Source organism: Ascaphus truei, chromosome 19 (assembly GCF_040206685.1).
Source record: "Ascaphus truei isolate aAscTru1 chromosome 19, aAscTru1.hap1, whole genome shotgun sequence".
Taxonomy (NCBI): Eukaryota; Metazoa; Chordata; class Amphibia; order Anura; family Ascaphidae; genus Ascaphus; species Ascaphus truei.
In genome coordinates, this window is record NC_134501.1 from 6,998,814 (window position 1) to 7,022,755 (window position 23,942).

The 23,942-nt window shown below is 47.8% G+C and overlaps 1 protein-coding gene across 7 annotated transcripts in view; it reads right to left on the reverse strand.

The window, feature by feature from the left end:
* The window catches only part of ZFPM1 (zinc finger protein, FOG family member 1), a 145,917-nt gene that overhangs the window by 38,319 nt on the left and 83,656 nt on the right, over positions 1–23,942 (reverse strand). For all 7 annotated transcript variants that reach the window (XM_075576413.1, XM_075576414.1, XM_075576411.1 and 4 more), the window contains one exon: positions 22,965–23,060. In XM_075576413.1, the coding sequence (XP_075432528.1) occupies positions 22,965–23,060 (96 nt within the window). The remainder of the gene's footprint in view (positions 1–22,964; positions 23,061–23,942) is intronic.

Consider the following 23,942-nt stretch of genomic DNA (forward strand, 5'->3'; position numbering starts at 1 on the left):
AGGGTGTAAGGGAGAAGTTGCATTTCGGAGTAACAGGGCGTTAGGGGGAAGTTGCATTTCGGAGTAACAGGGCGTTAGGCAGACGTTGCATGTCGGAGTAACAGGGCGTTAGGGAGAAGTTGCATTTCGGAGTAACAGGGCGTTAGGGAGAAGTTGCATTTCGGAGTAACAGGGCGTTAGGGAGAAGTTGCAGTTCGGAGTAACAGGGCGTTAGGGAGAAGTTGCATTTCGGAGTAACAGGGCGTTAGGGAGAAGTTGCATGACGGAGTAACAGGGCGTTAGGGAGAAGTTGCATGTCGGAGTAACAGGGCGTTAGGGAGAAGTTGCATGTCGGAGTAACAGGGCGTTAGGGAGAAGTTGCATGACGGGAGTAACAGGGCGTTAGGGAGAAGTTGCATGTCGGAGTAACAGGGCGTTAGGGAGAAGTTGCATTTCGGAGTAACAGGGCATTAGGGAGAAGTTGCATTTCGGAGTAACAGGGCGTTAGGGAGAAGTTGCATGACGGAGTAACAGGGCGTTAGGGAGAAGTTGCATGACGGAGTAACAGGGCGTTAGGGAGAAGTTGCATTTCGGAGTAACAGGGCGTTAGGGAGAAGTTGCATGTCGGAGTAACAGGGCGTTAGGGAGAAGTTGCATGATGGAGTAACAGGGCGTTAGCGAGAAGTTGCATGACGGAGTAACAGGGCGTTAGGGAGAAGTTGCATGACGGAGTAACAGGGCGTTAAGGAGACGTTGCATGTCAGAGTAATAGGGCGTTAGGGAGAAGTTGCATTTCGGAGTAACAGGGCGTTAGGGAGAAGTTGCATGTCGGAGTAACAGGGCGTTAGGGAGAAGTTGCATTTTGCAGTAACAGGGCATTAGGGAGAAGTTGCATTTCGGAGTAACAGGGCGTTAGGGAGAAGTTGCATGACGGAGTAACAGGGCGTTAGGGAGAAGTTGCATGACGGAGTAACAGGGCGTTAGGGAGAAGTTGCATTTCGGAGTAACAGGGCGTTAGGGAGAAGTTGCATGTCGGAGTAACAGGGCGTTAGGGAGAAGTTGCATGATGGAGTAACAGGGCGTTAGGGAGAAGTTGCATGACGGAGTAACAGGGCGTTAGGGAGAAGTTGCATGACGGAGTAACAGGGCGTTAAGGAGACGTTGCATGTCGGAGTAATAGGGCGTTAGGGAGAAGTTGCATTTCGGAGTAACAGGGCGTTAGGGAGAAGTTGCATGACGGAGTAACAGGGCGTTAGGGAGAAGTTGCATTTCGGAGTAACAGGGCGTTAGGGAGAAGTTGCATGACGGAGTAACAGGGCGTTAGAGAGAAGTTGCATTTCGGAGTAACAGGGCGTTAGGGAGAAGTTGCATGACAGAGTAACAGGGCGTTAGGGAGAAGTTGCATTTCGGAGTAACAGGGCGTTAGGGAGAAGTTGCATTTCGGAGTAACAGGGCGTTAGGGAGAAGTTGCATTTCGGAGTAACAGGGCGTTAGGGAGAAGTTGCATGACGGAGTAACAGGGCATTAGGGAGAAGTTGCATGATAGAGTAACAGGGCGTTAGGGAGAAGTTGCATTTCGGAGTAACAGGGCGTTAGGGAGAAGTTGCATGACGGAGTAACAGGGCGTTAGGGAGAAGTTGCATGACAGAGTAACAGGGCGTTAGGGAGAAGTTGCATGACGGAGTAACAGGGCGTTAGGGAGAAGTTGCATTTCGGAGTAACAGGGCGTTAGGGACAAGTTGCATGACGGAGTAACAGGGCGTTAGGGAGAAGTTGCATTTCGGAGTAACAGGGCGTTAGGGAGAGGTTGCATTTCGGAGTAACAGGGCGTTAGGGAGAAGTTGCATGACAGAGTAACAGGGTGTTAGGGAGAAGTTGCATGACGGAGTAACAGGGCGTTAGGGAGAAGTTGCATGACGGAGTAACAGGGCGTTAGGGAGAAGTTGCATTTCGGAGTAACAGGGCGTTAGGGAGAAGTTGCATTTTTCTGAGTAACAGGGCGTTAGGGAGAAGTTGCATTTTTCTGAGTAACAGGGCGTTAGGGAGAAGTTGCATGACAGAGTAACAGGGCGTTAGGGAGAAGTTGCATGACGGAGTAACAGGGCGTTAGGGAGAAGTTGCATGACAGAGTAACAGGGCGTTAGGGAGAAGTTGCATGACGGAGTAACAGGGCGTTAGGGAGAAGTTGCATTTCGGAGTAACAGGGCGTTAGGGACAAGTTGCATGACGGAGTAACAGGGCGTTAGGGAGAAGTTGCATTTCGGAGTAACAGGGCGTTAGGGAGAGGTTGCATTTCGGAGTAACAGGGTGTTAGGGAGAAGTTGCATGACGGAGTAACAGGGCGTTAGGGAGAAGTTGCATGACGGAGTAACAGGGCGTTAGGGAGAAGTTGCATTTCGGAGTAACAGGGCGTTAGGGAGAAGTTGCATTTTTCTGAGTAACAGGGCGTTAGGGAGAAGTTGCATTTTTCTGAGTAACAGGGCGTTAGGGAGAAGTTGCATGACAGAGTAACAGGGCGTTAGGGAGAAGTTGCATGACGGAGTAACAGGGCGTTAGGGAGAAGTTGCCTGGGACATTATAACATTTGGGACCCAGCAGAGTATTATATGATTTTGTTAGTAGTGCGTTGGCGGCCCCTCCCGCAGTGAAGGTGGTAGTGTGTTGCTGGCCCCTCCCGCAGTGAAGGTGGTAGTGCGTTGCTGGCCCCTCCCGCAGTGAAGGTGGTAGTGCGTTGCTGGCCCCTCCCGCAGTGAAGGTGGTAGTGCGTTGGCGGCCCCTCCCGCAGTGAAGGTGGTAGTGCGTTGGCGGCCCCTCCCGCAGTGAAGGTGGTAGTGCGTTGCTGGCCCCTCCCGCAGTGAAGGTGGTAGTGCGTTGCTGGCCCCTCCCGCAGTGAAGGTGGTAGTGCGTTGCTGGCCCCTCCCGCAGTGAAGGTGGTAGTGCGTTGGCGGCCCCTCCCGCAGTGAAGGTGGTAGTGCGTTGGCGGCCCCTCCCGCAGTGAAGGTGGTAGTGCGTTGCTGGCCCCTCCCGCAGTGAAGGTGGTAGTGCGTTGCTGGCCCCTCCCGCAGTGAAGGTGGTAGTGTGTTGCTGGCCCCTCCCGCAGTGAAGGTGGTAGTGCGTTGGCGGCCCCTCCCGCAGTGAAGGTGGTAGTGCGTTGCTGGCCCCTCCCGCAGTGAAGGTGGTAGTGCGTTGCTGGCCCCTCCCGCAGTGAAGGTGGTAGTGCGTTGCTGGCCCCTCCCGCAGTGAAGGTGGTAGTGCGTTGCTGGCCCCTCCCGCAGTGAAGGTGGTAGTGTGTTGCTGGCCCCTCCCGCAGTGAAGGTGGTAGTGCGTTGCTGGCCCCTCCCGCAGTGAAGGTGGTAGTGTGTTGCTGGCCCCTCCCGCAGTGAAGGTGGTAGTGCGTTGCTGGCCCCTCCCGCAGTGAAGGTGGTAGTGCGTTGCTGGCCCCTCCCGCAGTGAAGGTGGTAGTGCGTTGGCGGCCCCTCCCGCAGTGAAGGTGGTAGTGCGTTGCTGGCCCCTCCCGCAGTGAAGGTGGTAGTGCGTTGCTGGCCCCTCCCGCAGTGAAGGTGGTAGTGCGTTGGCGGCCCCTCCCGCAGTGAAGGTGGTAGTGCGTTGCTGGCCCCTCCCGCAGTGAAGGTGGTAGTGTGTTGCTGGCCCCTCCCGCAGTGAAGGTGGTAGTGCGTTGCTGGCCCCTCCCGCAGTGAAGGTGGTAGTGTGTTGCTGGCCCCTCCCGCAGTGAAGGTGGTAGTGTGTTGCTGGCCCCTCCCGCAGTGAAGGTGGTAGTGCGTTGCTGGCCCCTCCCGCAGTGAAGGTGGTAGTGCGTTGCTGGCCCCTCCCGCAGTGAAGGTGGTAGTGTGTTGCTGGCCCCTCCCGCAGTGAAGGTGGTAGTGCGTTGCTGGCCCCTCCCGCAGTGAAGGTGGTAGTGCGTTGGCGGCCCCTCCCGCAGTGAAGGTGGTAGTGTGTTGCTGGCCCCTCCCGCAGTGAAGGTGGTAGTGCGTTGGCGGCCCCTCCCGCAGTGAAGGTGGTAGTGTGTTGCTGGCCCCTCCCGCAGTGAAGGTGGTAGTGTGTTGCTGGCCCCTCCCGCAGTGAAGGTGGTAGTGCGTTGGCGGCCTCTTGATCCCACGCTTACGTCTGCCTTGGACTGAAGGAGCGGCTCAGCGAGTAAAGACACGGACTGGCACTGAGTTACGAGCAGGGGATCCTGGTTCCATTCCCGGTGCCGGCTCCTTGTGACCTTGGGCACGTCACTTTAGCTCCCTGTGCCTCAGGCACCAAAAAATAGATTGTAAGCTCCACGGGGCAGGGACTGTGCCTTGAAAAATGTCTCTGTAAAGCGCTACGTAAAACTAGCAGCGCTATACAAGAACATGCTATTATTAAAGTCACTGCCTATGCAGCGTGCGACCCGAGTTCATAGCCCAGTATCTGCTCTTTATGCCACAGTCATCAAAATGAGACTGTAAGCTCAACGGGACAGTAATGGACTATACCTAGAAAATATTCCTATCCATCTCTGTACAAAGAATGTAATAGTCTTAGGGTTTCTTTTTAGATCACAACAATGCTTCACCGAGGGAACACAGACAATAAAATACCTATTGGTCACAGTAAGTCAACATAAATAAGGGAAAGGGAGTTCCTGTCCCAAAGAACTGACAATCTAATGGAGAGTTCTATCCAGTCATTTCCCGGCACTGCGGTTATAAACGATCCTGCATTTCAACAGCACTGGAGAGTAAGTAGAGGATCCAGGGCACTTCGGATTTGCAAAAAATAAATGTATTTTCTTAGTGGCACTAGGAGAATAAATTTCATTTTTGCAAATCCGAAGTGCCCTGGATCCTCTACTTACTTTTATGTACTCTGAAAATACCCCAGACAGGTTTTTTTTCCTGAACCACAGAGCACCGGTACCTCAAACGCAATTATACTGCTCACATTATAGCATTTAAGGTGTGCAAGACTAAAAACTCTGACCATGTTAATAGCACTGGAGAACCAGGACTAATCTAGTGCCTGGAGGCAACGTGGGGTGGGCAGTGCTGTTACCCACTCAGCCATTTCACCAGCGTGGAAGGCACGAACTGAAGCCGCACAAAGGAGAACGCGCTCTTGTGTGTGTTGTTCAGGAAGCAGAGCAGACAGCTGTGGGCCGGCCTTCCAAGGATACTGAGCCTCCATTCCCAGGAAACCGGGGCAGGAGAAGGAAGCCAAGTGCCGAGCGATTAGCTCCCTGCGAGATATGATGAGCCGTCCTGATATCCTGTGCCGGAAAGGGGGAACCACATCTCTGATGTCACCCCAGCCGCTGATAGCCAGAGGACGGCTGTGAAAAATGGTGCTTCAGATTGTCAGGGTCGGCTGTCAGCAGCTGCCCAGAGGAGCTGGGACCAAGTAATGGGAGGGAGTGCCAAAAAAAAAGGAGGAGAAAAAGTACTCGCAGCGCTATGCAAGAACATGCTATTATTATTATTATATTACTCGGTGATTGCACTTGTCTTTGGAGTGGGAAAATCCAGTTTGAATACCAGTGCAAGATCCAAGTGACCTCGAGCCCGTAACTGGTACCTCTGTGCTTTGAGCACAAACTAATAATATTAGGGTAAGCTGTTCAGGGGCCGTAACCTCTCAGCTGCCAGAGGGGGTTCAAGTGAAAGCAACAAAAAGTATTTTTCATGCTAGAAGAGCATGTTTATGAAATGTTCAGAATGTCGCCATATTAGCAAAGAACTAAAAATATGATTCTACATCAACATCATTTCAGACATAGCAAAGGACTAGAGCAGGGGTAACCAACTCCAAACAACAGGTCAGGTTGTCACGATATCCCTGCTTCAGCACAGGTGGCTCAATCAGTGGTTCAGTCTTGGACTGAGCCACTGATTGAGCCACCTGTGCTGAAGCAGGGATATCCTGACCCGTTGGTGGCCCTTGAGGACTGCAGTTGGCCGCCCCTGTACTAGAGAACTTTGCAATGAATGACGTGATGAGGGTGACCTAGCAGCAATCATGTAAATGGGACGGATACTCCACTCACTACTCCACTCACTACTCCACTCACGGACTCCCACGTTATACCTGACACCCGCTTTCATTATGGACTAAACTGCAGATGCCCTTTCTGAGCAGTCATGTCTAATGCAACCCGCCTATCCCTCCCCCCTGTTCTCTCTTCTTTTTTTTTTGGACACAGTGTTAATCTAAAACAAATAGTTCTATCTGCCGTCAAAGCAAGCACTGGGCCGATAAAGGGAAAATAACTTAAATTATTTTCCCCACCCACACATACCAAAAAAAGCCTCTTTATCACAGGCATCTCTGCCTCCCCTGTCCATCAGAACAGACTGTGCTGCCTTGGTGAACGCTGCTGTTCCCCCTGATAATATAACCTTGAGGTTTTCACCAAAACTCCAGGCATTGGAGATTAAGGAGGGCTGGAGTAGTGGAGTAGATAAAAAGTAACTGAAAAGAGTTCTCATCATGTTTAATGAGATAGTTTAAATTTAACTAAAAGCGGAAGGAGCTGCTCTATCCAGGGGGCGGGGGGGGGGGGAGGTCATAGGCATCTAGACTTGTGTGGTTCCCGATCCATAAGGTCCCGTTTTAACTGCCCCAGTGGATTGCTGACCTGCACACAGGGATACACTGCATCTGTGTTAAGGCAGCACTGCTACCTCCCCCTTTTCTCTTCTTATTTGTGTATGTAAAGCCTGCGACAATGTATAAATCCACCGTCTTACCTCAGCTGGCAATCGTTTGGTGCTCCTGTTATAAACCTGATTGTGTGCCTAACGAAATGGCCACCTTTCAGTTTCAATCAATCCTTCAATCCGTGTAACTCGCCAGCTACAATGTATCCTGATTACTAAGGTAACATTGACTATTATTACAGTCTGCAGCTCAAACTGCTGGGAACATTGGCAACAAAGGTTCACAAACAGGAACGTGTTACAAAGATCTTGCACTGCTCGGGAGGTGGGCTAAAAATGCTATAGAAATCAAAGGATGCTTTAAAACTCATTAAAAATGGCATGAAGAGTTTAATGATCTTACAATACAGAACTGATTTATTAAAATAATATATATAAGATTTCACTTGTTTTGCTCCTTAAGAGTATATAATTATCAATAAACTGAATGGATCAGACTCAGATTTAGCAATGGTCAATACAAATGAAGTATGCAGAAATTATTGCATTGTCACAATGAAACCAATGTTCACAGCTAGATCCAGGTTTGACGAGACAGGTTGATGCATTTCAGGTTTTTCAGGTTTTAGGATTCTTTTCTTAAAGGGACAAAAAGGAACTACAAATCCCAAGATGCTTTGAGAAAGACAAAAGAAAAAGGAACTAAATCTAAACTTCTCATCTAGATGGCAACCCTAAGGGGGACAACAGGAGTGAGAAAATCCTTAGACCAAATAGGATTTAATACCCGATGACTTCACAGTAAGGAATACTAGCTTATTATACGGCACTTCCAGTGTTGATATTGTTACATATAGACCTTTACACATTCCAGGACCAAACAGCCTCAAGTCTTTTTTGTTTTGCCTAAAACAGCTTGTCCCGCGGAGCTAACGCTTGGATTATAACATACATGTAGCCTCTTCAATGTAAGTGAAATGGATTGTCACCACTGCAGCTGATCATGGGGTGATGATGGTGGGAAAACGGATGGGAGAAACTTAAAGGTGGGAAGCCCAAAAAAGATGGGGACCCAAGTCCGAAAAATATTCTACATTACAACTAAACACTCCTCCTGTTAGCAGGAAATTGTTCTGTGTCTAAAATATTCTTCTTTCTACGATCTTTACTGCAAAGTTCTCAGTTCTTGCTAGGCGTCCTGCTCAATGTCTCCAGGTCCACATTAAAACATGGGCCAGATCAGAGTCCTGCACAAGGCTCTCTCTCGTTGAGCTGAGATGCTAAGGCAATGGTTTCCAACCTTTCTTTGTTAAGGAACCCTATGTGACATTCTGAGGAACCCCCAACCCTTTCTAACAGTGCGTCTGCAATCAGATACATTGTAAGGAACCCCAACCCTCTCCAATAGCGCGTCTGAGATAAGATGCATTGTAAGGAACCCCAACCCTCTCTAATAGCGCGTCTGAGATCAGATGCATTGTAAAGAACCGCAACCCTCTCTAATAGCGCGTCTGTGATCAGATATATTGTAAGGAACCCCAATCCTCTCTAATAGCACGTCTGTGATCAGATACATTGTAAATTCTTCTGTATTTGATACAATTTTAAAATGACCTGAGAATTACAGGGAACCCTTTAGGGGTGCCCAGGGGAACCCGAGGGTTCCAAGAAACCCGGGTTGAAAAACACTGTGCTAAGGTCTTCTAGGACATTCTGCACCCATTCTATAAGTAGGCAGCCAGTAACTCTGCTCTGGACACATTTTATATTTGCCAAGGGGAGAATTCTGCAGACTACCAAGTCTTTACTAGAGAATCAACCACGTATTTCGGATCAAGCAATACAACGTGGTTATGGGTCAAGCAACCAGATTGGACAACGTTGGCTGTAAAATTAACACCCTTTGGTTGCCAGAGGGGCAGTGTGCTTCTGTGTCCTCCGGCGACCAAGGGGTCAAGTGAAGAGCCCCATGGGAACACAAGCCTTGTGTAAAAGAAAAAACAACATAAAACTTGTCATCGTTACCCTAATTGGCGGCTAATTTCAAGCAGTTGCATTATGTGACATTTTTTTCAAACATCATCAACATTAGCAGAATAAATAGTAAATTGCCTCATGTTGCTGAAGGTTGAGCAAAGTGTTTCCCCTTTAAGCCTTAGAACCCCGATTTCCCTGAAAGTTTGTAAGGCTTCTGGATAATCTGCTACTGCTGGCCTCTCTTGAACAAATTACAATTGGTGGTTGACGTGTGATGGTGCAGTGTACCAGCAACTTCTTTGTTCACTCCCACAGAGTGCCGCTACTTTTTTATATGGCATTTGGATGCTTATTCATTTATTTTAGGCCGTCGTCCTCTGCTTTTAAAGCATAAATATTGTTTACATCTCTCCAAGATATCGTCCAAATTGCTTTTCCCCAATGTGCTCAAGGGCCACCAACAGGTCAGGTTTTAATGATATCCCTGCTTCAGCACAGGTGACTCAATCAGTTGCTCCGAAGAGCCTGCTTCAGAACAGGTGGCTCAATCAGTCCCTACTTCAGCACAGGTGACTCAATCAGTGGCTCAGTCAACTGAGCCACTGATTGAGTCACCTGTGCTGAAGCAGGGATATCCTGAAAACCTGACCTGTTGGTGGCCCTTGAGGACTGGAGTTGGCCGCCCCTGCTCTAGACCCATTTTAAAGCAATGCATGCAGTACCACAGTACTTTTTTTTTAAGCCACTTCAGCCACTAGTTAGCAAAGCAACCGTGACGCATTCACACATCTGCATTTACGAGGCTTTGGAAGGCTTGTGCCCAGTGAGAATAATGCACACTTTAGCCTGATACATTTTGTGAAAACCTACAAACCCAATAAACCTGGCATTCTAGCAAGCATACCAACAGCAAAACACTGCCTGCTTATCTGCAGCCATTCATCGTTCTCCTGCCAATGGAAACACACTCAGATAGCATCTGTGCCCCTCTCCCTATAATGAACTTTTACTCTTTATGCTTCTAGGCAAAATGAAAATAAAAAAGCGCCTATAAAAAGGGACACATCAAAGTCTTAAAACATCTTACACATCAGCTCAGCAGAGCATTAAGTTGGGTGGGAAATAGATCATTAAAAGAAGCAGGAAGGCTAGCCCACTTTACAGGGAGTTGCAGGTCTCGGACAGCGACAGAACAGGAATATATACCAGTGTTGCAAGAAATCCCTCAACCCAGTTATTTTATAGGGTTGCCAGGTGTCCAGTATTGAACTGGACTGTCCTGTATTTGGGGCCGCAGGATTACCACAAGAAGGGCTGCTGCTAGGGGGCTGGGCAGCTTCCTCCACCCTGATTGGCTGCTAATGCGTAATGTAGCCAATCAAGAGGTGGTGTCCGGAGCCTGGGGGTGGAGCCAAGGAGAGGAGGAAACAGCATGGAGCGGAGAGAAGTGAGAGGCGTGTCTGTCTCAAGCGTATCACACCATTCACCATTGTTTCCAGTATTTTGGGAGAAGCCACCTGGCACCCCTTACCAAGTAACATCCTTTATTATAACCTATTGGGAGACGTTTAATAGCTTTTCAACATGAAGTCCTCCTGCCATGTACAGGCAAAGGGGGGGATCAAATAGGAACTGAGGTTTTACAGGAGAAAGAAAAATGGGCCGGGAATAAGCACAATTATATATTCAGTGTTTGTGAACCTTACTTGAACTGGGGAGAGGAGGGGGGCGGTTACTCCGAGCTCATCCGAGGTGTGTCCCCCAATCCAGAACTGCACTACACCATCCACGTCATAAAAACAGGTGCTTGTCCCATAGAAATCCAATAAGCCAAGTTCACCAAGTATGACACTGGCAAAAGGAGACAGCACACCACGCTCGTAATCCAAAAGTATATGTGTTAAAACATACCGGCACCGCAACCAGCCGACGTTTCGGTCCTTCTTCCAGGTAACGCGAAGGTCCCGTTCACAGGACCGAAACGTCGGTTGGTTTCGGTGCCGGTATGTTTTAATACATATACTTTTGGATTAAGAACGTGGTGTGCTGTCTCCTTTTGCCAGTGTCATACCTGGTGAACTTGGCTTATATTATATTATATATACACACACACACAACAGACACACACACACACACATATACATATATACATGTGTGTGCACCATTAATAAGGTATAAAAAAAAGGTTAAAGTGCCTAGTTAAAGTATTGGATTAATTAAAACCTATGATTTATACAATTTCTGCGGGGAGGGAGTGTTGAAATGTGCAGTGTGTGCGAGTGTGAGTGACTGTGAGCGTTGGGGGAGGGAGAGAAGGAATAACAATTTGCTCGTCAATTTGTAGAGTAAATGAAACAGAAGTACATCTGTGAACGCTCCCAAGTTGAGGATTATAGATTATAGTTATCAGCTATTTGCATATCAGAATTTTAAACAGCCAACTCCCCCCCCCCCTCCGGCGAACAAGGTCATTCCAAAGATAACAATTCAGTTATTTCTTTTTTTTTCTTTTATTCCCAGCTCCGGCACGTCTTGCTGAACGTGACATTATAAGCACAACCGCGCCAGGCGAAACAAAAAAAATACATGGCATAATATTAACCCCTAGGTGCTGGAGCGCAATGCAATATGGAGTTGCTCTGAAAGCCCTGAAGAGGTCCATAGAACTAGGGTGACCATCATTGTCCCGGCAAAAAACGCGACTGGGCATGATCGAACGGTGAGCGCCGACTATGCATGCCCCATGAGCGCTTGCCGGCCACTCGCGCGCATGTACAGTCGGCGCCAATAGAAAACCGGGACAGTTGCCCAAAAAGTCGGGACAAAAAAAAGCGGGACTGTCCCGGCTAAATTTGGACGTCTGGTCAAGCTACAAAGAACCTCCTATTAAATGGGAAGCTTGAGCCACTTACAGCTGCTACAACAAGCACCTCACGTGGCCAGGACATGCACGGCGCAGTGGTCAGAAAGCCCGGCCTGCCATGCCGTGCAAAGAATTGCACAGCCATGCACCAAAATCACGGCACGTTTGGTAAAAAAAAGAATGCTCTTCTTGTATAGCGCCAACAGTGTGCGCAGCGCGATACACAGAATTTTTGCAGACAAGTCCCTGTGCCACAGAGCTTACAATCTATGTGTTTTGGTGCCTGAGGCACAGGGAGATACAGTGACTTGCCCATGGTCACAAGGAGCCGACACCGGGAATTGAACCCGGCTCCCTTGCTTCACTCAGTGAGCCGCTCCTTCCGCCTATTCAACAGGTTACTAAATCTTAGACTGAAATGTTACTATAAGTTACATAAAGAGCAGTTAGCTTATTTAAAAATGTAAGTCTAAACACAACTCTAGGATATGTGGGCTGTGGTTTCATTAAGTTACGATACGTTTTTATGTGAGAAAACATTCTGAAAGTGTTACCCAGTACTTAAAAGGTTGAAAAGCTGTGGTTTGGGCTGTGATGATGTGACTCAGGAAACAGCTGGGATTACATAGATCCTGGCCTTACACCTATAAAACACATCATGTACTAGTATAGCACAGGTGGTCCCTCGTACTGATAAACCACAGGGACAGAATCCTGGTCAGTACAGTGCAGCCATTTCTACACATTGCGGTTTTATTTGCACGTGACCTTGACTTTTCATGTCACTTTAGAGGTCATTGAGCAGTAGCAGAACCTGGGGGGTTAGGCCTCGGTCCCGCTGCGCTCGTTGGCGCGGGCGGCGGGTCGCGAGTTCCCCACCAGCAGGGGAATCCTCGCGAGCCGGTCCCGGTCCCCACTGGCTGCACAGCTGACTACACGCTGTGGCGCGTCAGCCGCTGGAGACACCAGAGAATGGTGTTTTCTAGCTTTGACGCGTGACGTGTGTGGCTGTGAGCCAATGGGGAGGGGAGGCTTCGGGAGGAGGAGAGGCTTCGGGGAGCGGGGAGGAGTGTGGAGGGACAGCAGGTGAGTGCCTTTCTCTGTGTGTGTGTCTGTGTGTGTGCGTGCGTGCCTGTCTGTGTGTGTATGTGTGTGCCCGAGTGCGTGAGTGCCTGCCTCTGTCTGTGTGTGTGTGTGTGTGTGTGTGTATGAGTGCCTGCCTGTGTGTGCGCGCGTGTGTGTGTGAGTGCCTGCCTGTGTGTGTGTGCGCGTGTGTGTGTGTGTGTGTGTGTATGAATGAGTGCCTGCGTGTGTGTGTTTAAACTTACCTTCCAGCTCCAGCCCGAGTCCGTGGAGGGAGGGGGGGGGAGAGTAGCGGGTCCCTCCGCTCAAGCCACGCCCCCCCTCCCTGTCAAACCACCCACCACCCGCCCACCTCCCGATCAAACCTCCCACCTCCCGCCCACCTCCCGATCAAACCTCCCACCTCCCGCCCACCTCCCGCTCCGGCTCCCGCTCCCTACAGACCGCAGATCGCGGTCTGTGTATCTCAGCGCACCGCCTGTCAGCAGTGCGGGTGCGCTGACTCTGGGAGCGGGGCCTTAGCCTTAGGCTAAGGCCCCGCTCCCAGAGTCAGCGCACCCGCACTGCAGACAGGCGGTGCGCTGAGATACACAGACCGCGATATGCGGTCTGTAGGGAGCCGGAGCGGGAGCCGGAGCGGGAGGTGGGCGGTTTGACAGGGAGGGGGGGCGTGGCTTGAGCGGAGAGACCCGCTACTCTCCCCCCCTCCCTCCACGGACTCGGGCTGGAGCTGGAAAGGTAAGTTTAAACACACACACGCAGGCACTCATTCATACACACACACACACACACACACAGGCAGGCACTCACGCACTCATACACACACACACGCGCGCACACACAGGCAGGCACTCACGCACTCACGCACTCATACACACACACACACAGACAGACAGAGGCAGGCACTCACGCACTCGGGCACACACATACACACAGACAGGGACACACACACAGACAGGCACTCACCTGCTTTCACGCCACACTCCTCCCCGCTCCCCGAAGCCTCTCCTCCTCCCGAAGCCTCCCCTCCCCTCCCCATTGGCTCACAGCCACACACGTCACGCGTCAACGCTAGGAAACACCATTCTCTTGTGTCTCCAGCGGCTGACGCGCCACAGCGTGTAGTCAGCTGTGCCGCCAGTGGGGACCGGGACCGGCTCGCGAGGATTCCCCTGCTGGTGGGGAACTCGCTACATTGCCGCCCGCGCCAACGAGCGCAGCGGGACCGAGGCCTTACTGCAGTCGCCATACAGAAGTATCCTGGCTGTAAAAAGCACCCATCATTGAAGTGGGAGATATTCTTTCAAGACCAATTTGGATGACAGCCTCGCACTGATGAGACCCAAAATGTCGAAACACCGGTCTGTGAGTAGGTGTACTGGCTCTGCACTTCTATAACCCAGGCTGTGCTGAAAATCTGTGTAATACGGCAGATATACGCGTATAGGGGTCCATGTTAAAAGGGATTAGAAGCAAAAAGTGACGCACTATGTGCTCATTTGCATGTCACTACCCAGACTCCCTGGCTGCAGTGGAAGCATTATATGCTAAGAGATAATGGGGAATGGCATGGTTGCAGACCTGCTGAGACGTGTGAAGGTGCTCACAAGTGTCATTCTTATCTGCTATACACTATACGGAGGAGGGTTTTTTCCTCTCACTTTTTTATCCACTACAACTTATATAATGTATCATTTAGATAATAACTCTATGCCCCGGCATCTCACTGCAGCAGCATCTTCACAGCATGTATACCACAGCCGGGTACAAAAAGCCGTAGCATTCTAGTAAGGAAGACAGTCACAATGTGACCAGATCCCATGAGAAACTCCTGCTCAACACTGCCACGGTAACAGGAACAGGCCTGGGAAGCAGCCTTCCAAACCCCGCACGTGGTCACGCTGCTCCTCCTCGTTCCTGTTAGGGATGACCGCTGATCTGAACGTCTTGGCCGTGCACAACGTGCGATTAGCCATGTCAGGTCTCCACAAAATTGTGCGACCTGTAACTAGAGTGCCGTTAGCTCAGGTGTGGGCAAGTCCAGTCCTCAAGGGCCACCAACAGGTCAGGTTTTCAGGATATCCCTGCTTCAGCACTGGTGGCTCAGTCGACTGAGCCACCTGTGTTGAAGCAGGGATATCCTGAAAACCTGACCTGTTGGTGGCCCTTGAGGACTGGACTTGCCCACCCCCGTGGTAGCTCGTGACCCGTTGGTTTTGGCTGGCTGCGTGTTCCTCTCTTTCTCCCTCCGGAGTTTTGTGTTTTTTTAATGAACACACAGGCTTCATTCTTGGAGGCTCGGAGCCTGGCGAGACATTGGCACTGCCGGGCGAGACATTGGCACTGCCGGGCGAGACATTGGCACTGCCAGTCCCTTCTCTGGCTACATTAGTCATGTAAGCAGGATCTCTGATAAAAGCACACACACAGGGGTGAAAGCTTCCAGCTTGTGATTAATGGTCTGTTTGTGCTACTGAGCTCCTCACTCTCTGCGGGCTCATCTTCCCGGGGAACAGGGGGGCAGCAAAACTTAAACTACAACTCGGGCTGCAGAAATATCGCTCCCAATACCCTGCAGTCAGCAAGCAAAGCCAAAGGTCGGCGGCTAATGGCCGGACTCACTAACCGGCCCAAACACTGTTCTAGGGAATACAAAGGAGAATGCATCAGTCAGTATATCTGTAATTATCCTACGTAACAATGTGCGGTTATAGAACAAAAACTGCTTTGTGCTGCAAACCAGGGCATGCTGTATAAGAAACGATGTCTGCATAAGACATGTACATATACACACACACACACACACACACACACACACACACCTTATTCTGTATGTACTTGAAATATCAGGTACATGGCAGTGCACATACGTATATATAGTATTTAGTGTTTTATATATATATATATATATATATATATATATATATATATATATATATAACCATACTTGCGGTAGGTAAATGAAGACAGCACTCAGTCCAGTAATTCATAAATAATGTATTCAACATGTAGAAAAAATAACGCCCTTTCCAACGTTTCAATCCCGGAACGAGATCTTTCTCAAGGGGGGTGTATATATATATATATACAGTGTGTGTGTGTGTGTGTGTGTGTGTGTGTGTGTGTGTATATATATATTATTTAGTGTGTCCTTTTATGCCTCTATTGTATGCCGAGCTGACTGTGCCAAACGTATAAAACATTATAAGCATCACAGTTTTATTTGGCGCAAATGTTAAAAATCAATTTTTAGTGTTGTTCTGCACAGCATTAAACCAGTCAGTCTGATGGAGAGATAACAGTGTGTATACTGTAATGTAACGCCCCCCGAAATGTAACGCCCCCCGAAATGTAACGCCCCCCGAAATGTAACGCCCCCCGAAATGTAACGCCCCCCGTAATGTAACGCCCCCCGTAATGTAACGCCCCCCGTAGCACTCAAGGTAAGGAGAGGGTTAAAAAAAACTGGAATGGCTGCTACCCAATATCCCTCCCCCTCCAATGTCACACATGTAGCAGTCCTGGCGCTCTGGGGCATGTTCTACAAGCTGTGCAGCGCAAATAGAAGGGATCCAGTGCCTACTCCCCGGCAGGGGAACACTATGGGACACTGATAGCAATCAGACACTAAATTATTCAGCACGGGCTCACTGCAACGCAGGAGTGCAGGGGGCAGGCGCTTAACATATCTGCAAAGGAGTGTTTGTAAGGCAATCCCTGCGTGCGAACAATGCCCCATTTCCCTCCTGCAGGGGATGGCCAATGGGATGGAGCTACTAGAGGAGGTATTTCACTGATCGGGAATAGCAAGCTCACAGTGTGTTGGCAGATTTATCTGACCACTGTTCTGCAATGGGATATATATCCAGATATAGATCTTGGTTATGCATCAAGGCCCAGATACACAAAACGCCCGGCAAGTGACTTCGCGTGATGCTAACGTAATGTAACGCCCCGTTCCGCCTCGCCGCAAACCTTCAAAGGCACGCAACGCCAAGTCACCGTACCCCCCGAGAATAGCAATGCAATAACTAGAACGCACGGTTATGCTACAATTACATATGCCAGGGCTGGCCAACTCCAGTCCTCAGGGGCCACCAACAGGTCAGGTTTTCCGGATATCCCTGCTTCAGCACAGACAGAGCCACGTGTGCTGAAGCAGGGATATCCTGAAAACCTGACCTGTTGGTGGCCCTTGAGGACTGGAGTTGCCCATCCCATGCCTTAGACACTCATGTGGGTGGAACAGTATTACCACCTGCAGCAAAAGGGTTAAATATTTTCTCTCTCTACAGAGTGCGGTGGTAACATCCACCTGTCCTTCCATGCGTAGCATTGCTGCCGACGTGCAATGTTGCTGATAACACAAATAAAAATAATGAAGAATATTTTGTCTCCTTAAAGTTGTTCTCTCGCTCCCCTTCTTCAGCCGGTGCTGTCCCTGATAAGTGTGAAGTCTGCAGAGGAGCTGATAGAAAGCGCCTATCAGAAGGGTCTGTGTGAGAACAGCACCGATCACAGCTCCATCGCAGACACTGGCATCCACTCCCAGCGCGCACAAATTAATATCTGCTCCAATTACCCGAATAGAGTCGGGCTGGAGGCTGGCGATAGGGAAATATCTCTTACGGAAAGGATGCGGCAACAAAATAAAAAAGGAAGGGAAGTTGCAGGGGCAGCGAGATGCCCGCCTGAGACGCACGGGGGGAGAGTTACAATAAAAGGACTGATCAACAAGAGTGGACTGCTAGAATGAGACCCGACTGGGGGGTCACGGTCACTGGCTGTACTGATCCAGACCAGCAACTTCTGACACATCCGTCACTTCTTGTTTGTTATGTTATGCCCCCCTCTGCATCAAGTGCTACAAGTCTCCTAAAAAAAAGTATCAGTTTCATTGCCCCCCTTTTCTTAACCACTAAATAGTGCGTGTACAAATAAATTATAAATAGATATAGATATATATATATGTGTGTAGATATAGATATGATATACAAAGCACCCGGTGCAATATAGAAATATATTATTGTAACAAGATCTCTAAATGACTATGTAAAAAACATCCAAAGTCCAAAAGAAAAAATGATAACTTAAGATATACCAGAGTGCTAAAAGGTAATGGGGACATATGTTTAAATGTAGCACCAGCAGATAGTCAATTTGTATAATGAAACAGTCAATTTCTTCTGGAAGGGACGAGGTTAAATTTCAGAGCCTCTATATCTATGCAAGGGGTGTTCAAGTATAACTCCCCTTGCATAGATATAGAATATATATAATAATATAATATATTTCTATATTGTGTCGGGTGCATTGTATATAATTTTTATTGTGCTTTTTGTGTTAAAACCAGCATCATGGCTGCATAGTGTAGAAATAACATTTAATCCTTATGTTTTTGCGCACCTGATATTCAATTGAATGTATGTATGTATGTATGTATGTATGTATGTATGTATGTATGTATGTATGTATGTATGTATATATATATATATATATATATATATATATATATATATATATATATATACGTATATACACACACACAGTGGTTGACAAATCACCAAAAAATCTACTCGCCACCTAGTACCAAACGTGTGCTGCTTGGGCCAATATTTACTCGCCCGGGGGTTAAATCCACTCGCCCGGGGCGAGCAAATGTATAGGTTTGTCGAACACTGTATATATATATATATATATATATATATATATATATATATATATATATATATATATACAGTGATCGACAAATCACCCAAAAATCTACTCGCCGAACATAAAAAATCTACTCGCCATCTAGTCCCCTAGAGGGGGCGAGAGAGGGCGAGAGACGGGATGGGGGGGTGATGGGGGGGCGGGTGATGGGGTTGTGCAGTGGTGGGGTGACAGGGGTACTTCTGGTGTCCTGCACACACACACACACACACACACACACACACACACACACACACACACACACACACACACACACACACACAGTCTCTCTCTCTCTCCCATACACACACACACACACACACACACACACACTGTCTCTCTCTCTCATACACTGTCTCTCCCATACACACACACAGTCTCTCTCTCTCATACACACACCCACTGTCTCTCCCATACACACACACACTGTCTCTCTCTCTCATACACACACAGTGTCTCATGGGGGGAGGGGGAGAAGGCCGCGACCGAGCACCACCACCACGCTCCCCCCGCTACCACCTCCCGCCCCACGGGCAGACACGGGGACTGGGGGGGAAGCGGAGACTGCGGGGGAAGGGGGGATATCCTGAAAACCTGACCTGTTGGTGGCCCTTGAGAACTGAAACTGCCCACCCCTTTGTTAGAACATGGCCTGCTCCAGCCAATGGGATTCATGCAGCCTGGAGAAGCAGGATATCCTCGTGAGCGTACAGGTGCAGCAGCACGTGTAGTTACCCGCGTAAGGGCATAGGGAAAGGGGGCTACACACCCATATATACATATACCGTATACATACATACACCATATTTTTTTCCCTACACTTTCATACAAGTGCCTGAAAATGACTTGTTTGCAACACTGATAGTGCACAACTGGCACTAACTGAGATGTTTCACCCAATGAGTTATTTCAGGGCCTTTAATTCTTTACTTTGCAGCTTAGCGTGGATTTCTGTAGCATGTGCTGCTTCCCGTAGCTATGGCACTAACCTCGCCACTGTGTTGTAGCGACAGTGATGTCAGAGAACAGGTGAAACTTAACCCTTTCACTGCCCGACTGACGCGCCTGCAAAACTGAGCGGAGCAATTTGTTCAAAGCCACTGTGTGAATGACTCACTGATAAAAAAAAACACACACACAGTCACCGCACATGTTAACAAACGCAACGCGTTTCAACAGTAGTGCGACCGAAAACCATGATTTAGGAGATAAATAACACGCGTGTCAACTCGCATCGAAAGAATCAGCTACAGTACATCAATATATATATATTCCTTTCTTTCTTTCTTATTTGTAACGCATGTGACAATGTATAATTATAGGTATATTCTTACCTAAGTTGGCAATCATTTGGTGTCTCGGTTATAAATTTGTCAAAATCCCGATTGTGTGCTAACATAATGGCTGCTTAAGTCAGTGCAACACAGCAGCTACAATGTATCCTTATATCACTACGGTAACATGATCTATTGTTACAGTTTGCAGCAAACGGCTGGCAACATTTGCAACAAATTACCCCAAACAGCAAAGTGTTACAAAGATCTTGCACTGCTGGGGAGGTGGGCTACAACCGGCTATAGAAATCAGAGGATGATTTAAACAATCATTAAACATGGCATTTGAGTTGAATTAAAATAATATAAAAAGTAAACAGTCATCACTACAGAACTGATTTAGAAAATAAATATATATATAAGATTTCACATGTTTTGCTGCTTTAATGGAACATTTATGTAAAAAAATATTATTGAGGGCACGGTCGTCATTTTGTAAACCCTGGTTGGTCCAGCACTGAGGACTATTGTATTCTCTTTCTTATGAACACTATTTTTACAAGCCAACGGTTTTACAGACAAATACATTATTTAAAAAATAATAATAATATATATACATTAGCAAGGGACTATGCCTCTCCCCCTGAGCGCCAACAGAATCTGCAATACTGTATCTCTCATCAGCAATTAATCAACATCCCGGATCATCCGATCCACTCACTGCCGAGTCGGAAGAGTGAACTTTGTATGTATGGGTTTAGTCATCAGTCGAGTCCAGAGGGGTGCTCCTTGTGAGCCAGGTAACCCAGATCATATCTACTAAGGCAAGGGTGACATCCGTCACACCCGAGCTGCCTGCAAACGCTCCCAGCACTTGGTATGACCCGCTCACCCCTGTATTGAAAGCCGAAATTCAGGGAAGTATCCGATACATTGGCCCAAATATACATCCATGACCATGTCCCTTGGTGCAGCGTTTAGCCCTCTGGCCTCCTAGCTGTGGGCGATGTCCTGTTAAAGGTTATTTGGTTTCTTTCTGCCGATGTTTCCCAATGATTATTATTAAAGAGCGTTACAGTTCTACTCACAAAGTAGCTTTGGGGTAAAATCTCAGTAGTACGTTCCTGGACTGAGCTGAAGCCTCTCCAGGAGGGCCACGTACTTCCTTACCCAATTACACGTGTCATGTAATAAAGGGCAAGTATCCCATCTAACCAAACTATAATGGGGTACAGGAAAATTGTGCAATATATGTTAAAAGAACGATGCACTCATTGATCGCTGAGAGGTAGTTATATCTCTAGGGGTAGAAGGTGTAAATTACTGGCGGATATGTGATTAACCCCTTTAGGCGCTAATCTCCTGCCACACACTGCTTCTATCGTGTGTTTGCACATGTGCTCTGCGGGATAGCAATGTAGCAGTCACCTTCACCTACCCAGTGAAGTAGGGTACATAGGGTTTAATCATGTTGGTTTCATAATGTTTTGGTTGTAATTGTATCAAGTGTGTTACAGCCCAGCACTAGTGATAGTGTAGCAGAAAGGTATCTTGCTGCACTTGTATCAAGATATACCGAGTAGGGGGAGGTCAGGATGTAAATGCCAGTATGTTCTCGATTTGTAGCTTTTAGTTACAAACCTGCTTTTCTGTATAAAGAGGTTAATCAGATAAATCAGCCAGTAATTTACCCCTGCTAACCCATGCAATATAATTACCTCTCAGTGATCAATGAATGCGTCGTTCTTTTAACATATATGGCACAATTTGCTACATTATTGCCTGTACCCCACTAATTTAATCTACATATTAAAAGTTGGGTGATAAGATAGCCCACAAATCAGCCTGGCAATCCTGTGCCAATTGTAGGGATTTTTTTGTCTTCCTAATGTTTTTGTCTATTATTACTTCTAACCACAATTAGCGCCCCTTCCATTCTCCTCCCAGCCACCCCCACCCCCAATCAAGACAATAGCTATCTTGGCAAACCTATAACAGGGTACCGGAGCAGCAGCAGCGTGTTCAGGTCACTGTTACATCTCGTGTGTACGTGCTACCTATTTCCTATCTATCTAACACTTTACTTCCTGTTGACTTAATCTCACGGAATTCCAGAGCATTCCAGTGCTATTAGGTCATTGCTTCCCGCCTCCGAGTACATGGCAGGCAACAGAACCATCGTTCCAGCCGGCAGCAAACGGTCATTTTTCTCATGGAAAAAGCCGCGTTTTACCGACGTGTAAGGAATATTGGTGCAAACATGTAACACGGGTGTAAATAACCTGTGTGTTATCTGAAAAATACAACATAAAAAAAAATGCTAAATATGTATGCAATGTTGGGGGGGCTGGGGGGGAGTGCTGGGCAGCAGGTGTTTTTCGGTACGTTCTGTATATACTATTCTCCGTAATGAAAATAACACCATAATACCATGTGAGCTCACTTGAGAAGCCTCATATTAATACATTAATATCTGAGCTGCCTGCAAAACAGTTCTCAGTACGCAGTCTGGAGATAAACAGATATATCTTCTCATACGGCTAAAGTCACCATCCTTTTTTTTTTTTAGAGTAGCCAATTAAAGTGCAACGTTGGAAACTCATAGTGGGATCTTAAACCACGGGCGTTGCATATTTTTTTAATCATTATGGAAAACTAGGTCCCATTATAACTTAGATTGTAAACTCTTTGGGCAGGGCCTCCTTTTCATATTGTTTTGTCCGACACGCTTATTCCAGGGGTGGGCAACTCCAGTCCTCAAGGGCCACCAACAGGTCAGGTTTTCAGGATATCCCTGCTTCAGCACAGGTGGCTCAATCAGTGGCTCAGTCGGAGACTGATTGAGCCACCTGTGCAGAAGCAGGGACAGATTGAGCCCACCCTCGCTGACACAATGATATCCTGAAAACCTGACCTGTTGGCGGCCCTTGAGGACTGACGTTGCTCGCCACTGGCTAATTCCCGTCATGTCATGTGTATTACTGGTGTATTACTGCTGTAAAGCGCCATGTATCTGAACGGCGCTGTATACAGATAGAGAAGAGTAAGAAGTCGGCACTCACGTGGTCTTGATGGAAAAAATACCCAAAGGATTTATTTAAAGATAGAGTGACGCTGCGGTCCGATATTGAGGAAGGCCCGCGAGCGGACCGAAACATCGCGCTATCGTTAAATAAATCCCTCGGATACTTTTTTCATCAAGACCACTTGAGTGCCGACTTCTTAATCTTCTGGATTTCAGATGGGATCCACCATGATGCAGGACCACGTTGCAAGTATCTAATTTCGGTGAGAGTGCCACGCAACAGTAAGCTATATAAAGATGTACATACATAATGAAATGTGGGTGGAACATTTGGCAGAGGGGCCTGCGACAGTGCACAGTGGCGAAGAGATTGACGTGACCTTCCTTATACCACCACACCCAGTGTTGGCTCATTAGAACCTTACCTGGACCATTCCATCTTGGTGTGTCTTCAGTGTCCTCATTACTGTTAGGACTTTCAGGAGCTTGGACGTTTTCCTTGTCCTCCTGAGACTCGCTTTCTATTTAGTAAGAAAAGGAAAATACAGTCTGATTGCTTAAGACATATTTAACAATACAAATAATAAAACACATTTTTCAGAAACGGAAAAATCCTCTACCCATGTAACACACACTCATTTACCTTGGACCTTCTGCACCAGTCCTCAAGAGTCCCCCCAACAGGTCAGGTTTTAAGGATATTTCAGCTTCAGCACACTTGGCTCAATCAGGGGCTCAGTCTTTGACTGAGTCCCTTATGCTGAAACAGAGATATCCTTAAAACCTGTCCTGTTTGGTGGTTTTGTGATCAGATCCACAAACATGTTGCACGTAAAAACAGCTGTGGTTTCTCTACTCTTGCTGGATGGAGCTACTTCCAAGCAGTTTCAATGGACGTACACTAACCTATGCAGTTTACAACACACAATAGTGTATGAGGGCATTCAGTTTATATAAGTGTAGTCCCCCCCCTCCCCCTTTTGGGGACTAATAGTTAGTATAAGAGGTTAACTGTGTGGGATCACTCAGGTTACTGCCCTCCCCATCATGTGATACAGAAAGGGATAGCCCCTCCTTTGTATGTCTTGTGACCAGTAATGTCACTATAGGGAGACAGAAGGATATATATAGATCCTCCCTATGTTCTAGAAACAGGTTCCTTAGAGTTCAGACTGAAGCCTCACTGTGAGTCCTGTAAATAGGTGTGTGTGTGGGTGTGTGTGTGTATTGTGTGTATTAAGGATGGCCTGTCACCATTTATTATTTTCAGTTATGGAACGTGCCCTATATTGTTATCGCCTATAGTAATGGCCCAAGATTATTGTCCTTCGGGAAGAGGAGTGTGCATGTGCTTAGTGGGAGTTCTCAGAGTAGTAACTCCGGAGTATAATTGGATTGACCCC